Source organism: Oncorhynchus tshawytscha, linkage group LG13, assembly GCF_018296145.1.
Source record: "Oncorhynchus tshawytscha isolate Ot180627B linkage group LG13, Otsh_v2.0, whole genome shotgun sequence".
Classification (NCBI taxonomy): Eukaryota; Metazoa; Chordata; class Actinopteri; order Salmoniformes; family Salmonidae; genus Oncorhynchus; species Oncorhynchus tshawytscha.
In genome coordinates, this window is record NC_056441.1 from 47,319,115 (window position 1) to 47,327,704 (window position 8,590).

At 45.3% G+C, this 8,590-nt stretch overlaps 1 protein-coding gene across 1 annotated transcript; it reads right to left on the minus strand.

Moving 5' to 3' along the window:
- Positions 1 to 2,954: 2,954 nt before the first annotated feature.
- tsen34 (TSEN34 tRNA splicing endonuclease subunit) lies at positions 2,955 to 5,870 on the minus strand. The gene is made up of 4 exons (XM_024442031.2): positions 5,304 to 5,870; positions 4,879 to 5,017; positions 4,507 to 4,791; positions 2,955 to 4,307 (listed from the first exon to the last, which is right to left on the minus strand). Exons 1-4 carry the CDS (start codon positions 5,598 to 5,600, stop codon positions 4,105 to 4,107), a joined length of 924 nt encoding a protein of 307 aa, XP_024297799.1. The 5' UTR covers positions 5,601 to 5,870; the 3' UTR covers positions 2,955 to 4,104.
- Between the last annotated feature and the right edge of the window lie 2,720 nt (positions 5,871 to 8,590).

An 8,590-nucleotide genomic window follows, 5' to 3' on the forward strand; every position in this document is an offset into this window, starting at 1 on the left:
ACATTACATTCAGTCATCTAACAAACTCCCATCCAGAGCAACCCACAGAAGCAACCAGGGTCAATGCCCTGCTCAAGGGCACGTCGACAGATCTCCCACAAGGTCAAAAACGGGAACCCGAACTAGTGAACTATCAGCCACCGGCCCAAGCTCCCAACTGCCAGGCCACCAGCCCCCACAGTTCCCCGGGAGCTGCCCCTCAACCATCCAAGACTCCCCCAACAGTCCATCCCCCCCACAAAAAAACATAATAAAATAATTCCATTCCCCACCACCAAGACCTACGCAGCCCCATCTCCAAATTCACCAACAAAATGAACAAAAGAGAAAAGACAAAGGAAAACAGAAAACTACAATGCAAACAACAAAAGACATCAAGAACAACAGAAATCGTGGTAGGTGCACTTGATTCAGAAGCCCTGTGCACCGTGTAGGCATTTTGGACTATTTCATTATTCTGAAAAGACAAATTAACTCTACCCAACAGACCAGGAGATCTGTGGCTAAATCAAGTGTATCTACTGCTGGTCAATCAGATAGCTCAAATCACTGTGCTTACAGATTTTACGACCCCGGCCACAGCAAAGTTTGATACTAGCCTACGTGAGACTGTCAAATAATACAGCAAAGAGCTGCTGTTTTTATGAGTGAGATAATGTTTAAGTTTTTATTCAGCACTGTCAAAAGTTTTTATTCTTTTACAAAACACGCTTCTCACTACTTCCTCCCATGCTGCAGCTGCAGTGAATGAGTAGGCAAGTGTATCGATAGCCCTGTGTTTTTACTATTATTAGCAGCTCGTCATGTATACTTTAATATCAAGGAATATATCAATTTCTCTGGTCATAGGAAATACATGAATTTGTGCATGAGGCCGATGCAGATGCGTTGCGACTTGAGTTTCACCATCAGGTGGAAGAAGGTGTCCACTCTCTCTGTTCAGTCTTACCGGGAGAGGAAGGAGAGAGCAGGGACAATGAGAGGCAGACCCTCTGCTGCACTCTCCCTCCCTCCTCTGAGACTGTTGGTGCGTTCAAGACAACTGGGAACTCTGAAAAATACGAGGTCAAATCATGACGTCAGCGATCTTCAGGTCGGAAAGTCAGAGCTCTAGAAAGAGGCCCGAGTTCCTGTGTTGCATGACCCTTGAAAACGTTTTTTCCCCGTCTGAGCTCTGACCTGAAGATTACTGACATTATGATTTTACCTCTTTTAAACACCCGCCACTTAGCCCGGAAGCCAGCTGCACCAACGTGTCAGAGGAAACACTGCTTTATGATAACGCTGCCAAGAGGGAACATATATAAACTAAACAGTACTGGACCCAAAATCGAATCTTGTGAAACGCCACGTGATATGTATTTCCTCTGAGTTATGTTCACAAAGAGTGACAAAATACTCGACTGGTTAAATAGGCCCTAAACCAATTTAGAACTGGACTGGAGAGGCCATCCCACCTCTCCAGTCTGTCCAGAAGGACATCATGGTCAACATTGTCGAATGCAGCACTTAAATCCAAGAGTACACAGACAGAGAGCTCATCATTTACCACTTTAACTAAGGCTGTCTCTGTGCTGTGGTGGGCCCAAAAAACAGATTGTAATTTTTCCAAAATACAGTTGGCACAAAAAAAAATTATTTAGCTGTTTGAAAACCAATTTTTCCAGAAATCTGCTAAAGAATGTAAGGTTGGAGATTGGCCAAAAAAAGCTAAGAGCTAAATAATCTGTATTGAACAAAAATATAAACACAACATGTAAAGAGCTGAAATAAAAGATCCCAGAAATGTTCCATACGCACAAAAGGTTCTCTCAAATTTTGGCAAGAAATGTATTTTACATCCCTCTTAGCGAGCATTTCTCCAGTTTTGCCGAAGCGTGCAGTTGGCATTCTGACTGCAGAGATGTCCGCCAGAGCTTTTGCCAGATAGTTTAATGTTCATTTCTCTACCATAAGCCACCTCCAACGCTGTTTTGAAGAATTTTGAATTATCCAACCCGGCCTCAAAACCCCAGACCATGTGTAACCACTCCAACACAGGACCTCCACATCTGGCTTCTTCACCTGCGGGATCGTCTGAGACCAGCCACCCAGACAGCTGATGAAACTGAGGTGTATTTGTGTCTGTAATCAAGCCCTTTTGTGGGGGAAAACTTATTCTGATTGGCTGGACCTAAGTGGGTGGACCTATGCTCTCCCAGACCCACCCGTGGCTTTGCCCCTGCCCAGTCATGTGAAATTCATAGAATATGGCCTAATGAATTGATTTCAATTGACTGATGTCCTTGTATGAATTGTAAGTCAGTAAAATTGTTGAAATTACTTTTCTTCAGAAAAGGTTGGCGTTAAGAGTTTAATGGCTGATAGCAGAAAACTGAGGATGGATAAACAACGTTGTAGTTACTCCATAATACTAACAAATTATGTAAATTATCATATGTTTGGGGCAAATCCAACATATCATTGAGTACCACATATTTTCAAGCATGGTGGTAGCTGCATCATGTTATGGGTATGCTTGTCATCGACAAGGACTAGGGAGTTTTTTTAGGATAAAATAAAATGGAATAGAGCTAAAGCACAGGCTAAATCCTAGAGGAAAACCTTATTCAGACTACCTTCCATCAGACACTAGGAGACAAATTCACCTTTCAGCAGGACAATAACCTAAAACAAGGCCAAAAACACCGGAGTTGTTTACCAAGGCGACATGGAATGTTCCTGAGTGGCCTAGTTACAGTTTTGACTTAAATCAGCTTGAAAATGTATGGCAAGACTTGAAAGTGGCTGTCTAACAATGATCAACAACCAACTTCACAGAGCTCAAAGAATTTTGTACAATCGAGCTGTGCAAAGACTTACCCAGAAATACTCACAGCTGTAATCGCTGCCAAAGGTTATTCTAACATGTATTGACTCAGGTCAATTGTGTAAATTAGATATTTCTATATTTCATGTTCAATAAATGTCCAAAACATATTTTCACTTTGTCATTATGGGGTATTGTTTATAGATGGGTGAGAAAAATATATTTAATCAATTTTGAATACAAGCCAACAGCAAAACGTGGAGAGCATTTCTGGTTGAATTGGGACAACCGGTCCCCATTCTCTGATCACATTACGTCCTATTGTTCTAATGTGGATGTTTGGTCATATCTATTTGGTGTTATGTACAGTAGATATACATGCTTTGTCACACCGTTCACCATTCTCCAAGAAGCCGACAGTTTTATGTGGGGCAGTCCAAGGTCATGTTCATTAAGCACCAAAAAGTAAACCGAACTGAAACTGGGAGGGACTACCTGGAGTGTTCATGAAGAAACACTCATTTTTGTTTTCCACCGCAAAATGTTTTCAATTGCATTTCCTAATGCAAGTGCTTTCCTTTTCTTCTGTGGTGGTAACTCTCTGATGTCAGGTCTTTCTGAACACATATTGGCACTCAAACAATGTTTACACAAAAGTGAAGTGTCTTCAATTATATTTTCAACAATTGTCACAATACACACACACACACACTTCAAAGTAAATATTTTTCCAAGGAAACGCCCACCCCACTCAAGCCAAGCCATGACCGTTGGTAGTATTATCAACATTTCATCTATGATAAAAAACCCTGCTACCTTACCAAAATCATACACTCTTATTCACAAACTCCTACTGTACTGCTGCTAATTGTGGTACAATAATAGTAGCCTCCCCATTGGACTGGAGAGCAACGCACTAGGGGTGCATTCATTAGTAGACACTAGCTAAATGTTTTGCAACGAAAACAAGTTTCTTATTGGACAAATTCAGATAAATTCCGCCCCGTTTGCTTCCTAGCGAATACACCCCTGCGGTCTGTAACCGTTCCACCTCCTGTTCAGTGGCTGAAATTACAAATGACCCTAAACTCTACACCCTTGGCACTCCTGTTGTGTTGAATGAATTTGAAAGATATAAGCATTATGACAACTTCCGGCTAGCTGAAAGATATCGCCATATTTGGTGTCCCACTGTGGTGCTGCCTACAACATTCCACTACACTGTAGTGATGTGTAGCCTCTGGCTAGATGAGAGATGTTGCCATCGTGCTTCCACATAGTCTCCAACTGTGATCCTACACCATTCCACTCCACTGTAGTGATGTGTACACCACCTCCTCCCCGTCATCTTCCTGGCTTCCCCCTGACGAACACAGGAGGACAGTCTTCTTCACATTGGACCCTAGCCTGGCAATGGCCAGAACGTCACACAGGGGCATCGATTCGTCCATGGAGATGCACACGACAATGAAATAGGCGTGGAAACGGAGGGGGTCACCTGAGAGAAAGGGGATACAGAAGAGAGGAACAGAAAGACTGACACGACCGTAGGTTCTGTTTTGTAGAGAATGATAGGCTACCCAAGTCGGTAAGATCGGACAACAAAAAAAGACACTTTGAAACTACTGGAATCATGCACTCAGCTGAGCTCAATCAAATGTAACCATAAATCAATGTGATTGAATTACTGAGCTCACCTGGGTACACCAGGTAGTCTCCCCCAAACTTCCCGGCCGAGGTGAGGTAAAAGCCCTGGCGTCTCAGGTCCCTGAACACTCGGAACCGGGTCTCGGACCTCTCGTCCCGTGGTATGGGCCAGTCTGCGGCCAGGAAACGGCGCACCTCGGGACAGTGAGAGAGTCCTGCTCGGGCTGTGCACAGTTGTACCGCCATGGCCGTGCGAGGGAATGAGAAGCCGTGGGCCAGAGCTTCGAGACGGTCTCTCACCGCACCGTCCGAATCCTCCTGGCTTCCAGAATTCTCTAAGAGAAAACATAGTGCTGTCAGAGCCAGGACACTTGATTCACTTGTCTCGCACAAATGCCTGTATGTGAGTGATGTCTCCTTACCGTTATGTTTCTTAGTCATAACTCTCATTAATGTTGCCTTCCTGTCCTCCAAGGCCAAGGCACCTTGTTCCTGAAAGCTGTTCTCCAGTCCTGCATGATACTGCTCCACTTGCTCTGGATTCACCTCGGGATCCTCATTCTGTAAGGATCAACTGACCAAACTGAGTGTCTAGGGCTTGAGGGGGAAACACCGGATTAGGGCTTGAACTCACAACCCAGTTATATGGCAAGACACTACCCCCTGTTCCATAAATGTATTTTATACTATGCTCACTAAGTGGCTAAATCGGTCTTTTACAATCCCAACCACCAATTGCTTTATTTATACAGTACATATCGTAATGCCAAAGTATTTGCAGCCAAATAGTTATTATAGCATCACCACTACACTTGAAAGTACTGAACAAGTGATACAAAGTATTTACTGTCGAGTCAGGAATAACTGCAGCTCTCCCCATGTCCGCCAGCAGTCGCCCCTCCTCCGGCAGCAGCTCGAGGGGTCTCCCCAGCCGGGTGTTCTGCCTAGGCTGTCGGGCCAGAGACCCCACCAGGGTCCCTATGATTCCCAGTTCACGGACCGATTTCAAATCGTCCGCACGCCACATCAGAGGCGTGGGCCCACAGAAGTTTATTCCGATGACCTGGCGGCTGTTCGCCATGCTTTCTTTACTCGCGTCCACTCTGGACACAGTTTTCGTTATCTTTTGCTCCGGCGAATCCATCTGACTGTAGCATACCCAAACGTATGATACTTTTGAGGTCGATTTTGAATTAAATGTTCACGCACTTAATGTGGTGTCCACATGAGTTATCATTATGCCTATTGGCTGAAAAGCACAATAATTGAATGATTCCTTGGGTTTAAGAAGCTATTTGCAACAGTAATATCGAGAGAAACGACACGACAATCTCTTAAATATTGAGCGTACCTTACGTGCAGTTCCAGTGCGGGTGAGCTCTGGTACTTCCTTGTGTGTGGGAACAACTTCTTATTCGATGAGGTTTAACGGCGGTTGGCATCCAATATGTTGCATTACCGCCACCTACTAGACTGGAGTACAACTCTCTTATAACTTTGCTTGTAAAATAAATAAATACCCTACCATCTAACACTACACTCACATTTTTTTATTCACCAAATAAATACTCCACTATTTACATCTATTTAGACCTACCTCATGCCAACAACCTGATAGGATAGGACATCACCACTTATCCCACCCTGTAACTCTTCTGATGTACAGATCTACTAGTCACACCACTCCTCTCAGGATCCCTCCCTCTGTTCTGGTACAGATCTACTAGTCACACCACTCCTCTCAGGATCCCTCCCTCTGTTCTGGTACAGATCTACTAGTCACACCACTCCTCTCAGGATCCCTCCCTCTGTTCTGGTACAGATCTACTAGTCACACCACTCCTCTCAGGATCCCTCCCTCTGTTCTGGTACAGATCTACTAGTCACACCACTCCTCTCAGGATCCCTCCACCTTGACCAATCTTCCTCTACTTTCTTCACTCAAAATAACAGACAATGTCTCTTCTGTTTCACCACTCTCGCCACCCTGTCTGCGTCGCACAATAAACAACAAGCATCACAACACCAGGAATCATCCCCTTCAGTTGGTCAACTTTAACATTTACTGCTACCCATGTAATCATGGCGCCCATTGAGAGCGAAACAATTCTCATTTCTTGCCCCCAATTGTTTAACACTGAGCACCTTCTCCCTCTGATCAGCAGAAACACAAACTATCACAAGACCTCTTCTGGTTACAATACCCAACTCTGTTTTTACCCACCCTGAAACCACAAATGGATCAGTCAAAAGGCAAGGGTCCCACTTTTTCCCAAAACCTCACTCCTACTGTCACAGACTCATCTCTATCCTGATCCTCGGTGAAAGCCTCGGGCTCCGAGAACTTCACCACACCTACCCCCTCCGATACCTCGCCCTCATTCACTTCCATTTCTCCTCCTGTCTTCTGCTCCCTCTGCTTACACTTTCTACCATTCTTCTGCCATTTTTAACCGACCATCTTCTTCTCTCCCTCTCGTAGACCTCCTCTGCCTCTCTTTTTCCCTCCATTCATCCTCCATATTCCAAATACACATCTCCTTGTTATAGTACTGCACTTCTCCTGATATACACTGCTCAAAAAAATAAAGGGAACACTTAAACAACACAATGTAACTCCAAGTCAATCACACTTCTGTGAAATCAAACTGTCCACTTAGGAAGCAACACTGATTGACAATACATTTCACATGCTGTTGTGCAAATGGAACAGGTGGAAATTATAGGCAATTAGCAAGACACCCCCAATAAAGGAGTGGTTCTGCAGGGGGTGACCACAGACCACTTCTCAGTTCCCATGCTTCCTGGCTGATGTTTTGGTCACTTTTGAATGCTGGTGGTGCTTTCACTCTAGTGGTAGCATCAGACGGAGTCTACAACCCACACAAGTGGCTCAGGTAGTGCAGCTCATCCAGGATGGCAGATCAATGCGAGCTGTGGCAAGAAGGTTTGCTGTGTCTGTCAGTGTAGTGTCCAGAGTATGGAGGCGCTACCAGGAGACAGGCCAGTACATCAGGAGACGTGGAGGAGGCCGTAGGAGGGCAACAACCCAGCAGCAGTACCGCTACCTCCGCCTTTGTGCAAGGAGGAGCAGGAGGAGCCCTGCAAAATGACCTCCAGCAGGCCACAAATGTGCATGTGTCTGCTCAAACGGTCAGAAACAGACTCCATGAGGGTGGTATGAGAGCCTGACGTCCACATGTGTGGGTTGTGCTTACAGCCCAACACCGTGCAGGACGTTTGGCATTTGCCAGAGAACACCAAGATTGGCAAATTCGCCACTGGTGCCCTGTGCTCTTCACAGATGAAAGCAGGTTCACACTGAGCACGTGACAGACGTAACAGAGTCTGGAGACGCCGTGGAGAATGTTCTGCTGCCTGCAACATCCTCCAGCATGACCGGTTTGGCGGTGGGTCAGTCATGGTGTGCGGTGGCATTTCTTTGGGGGGCCGCACAGCCCTCCATGTGCTCGCCAGAGGTAGCCTGACTGCCATTAGGTACAGAGATGAGATCCTCAGACCCCTTGTGAGACCATATGCTGGTGTGGTTGGCCCTGGGTTCCTCCTAATGCAAGACAATGCTAGACCTCATGTGGCTGGAGTGTGTCAGCAGTTCCTGCAAGAGGAAGGCATTGATGCTATGGACTGGCCCGCCCGTTCCCCAGACCTGAATCCAATTGAGCACATCTGGGACATCAGCTCCATCCACCAACGCCACGTTGCACCACAGACTGTCCAGGAGTTGGCGGATGCTTTAGTCCAGGTCTGGGAGGAGATCCCTCAGGAGACCATCTGTCACTTCATCAGGAGCATGCCCAGGCGTTGTAGGGAGGTCATACAGGCACGTGGAGGCCACACACACTACTGAGCCTCATTTTGACTTGTTTTAAGGACATTACATCAAAGTTGGATCAGCCTATAGTGTGGTTTTCCACTTTAATTTTGAGTGTGACTCCAAATCCAGACCTCCATGGGTTGATCAATTTGATTTCCATTGATAATTTTTGTGTGATTTTGTTGTCAGCACATTCAACTACGTAAAGAAAAAAGTATTTAATAAAAATATTTCATTCATTCAGATCTAGGATGTGTTATCTTCGTGTTCCCTTTATTTTTTTGAACAGTGTTATCTTC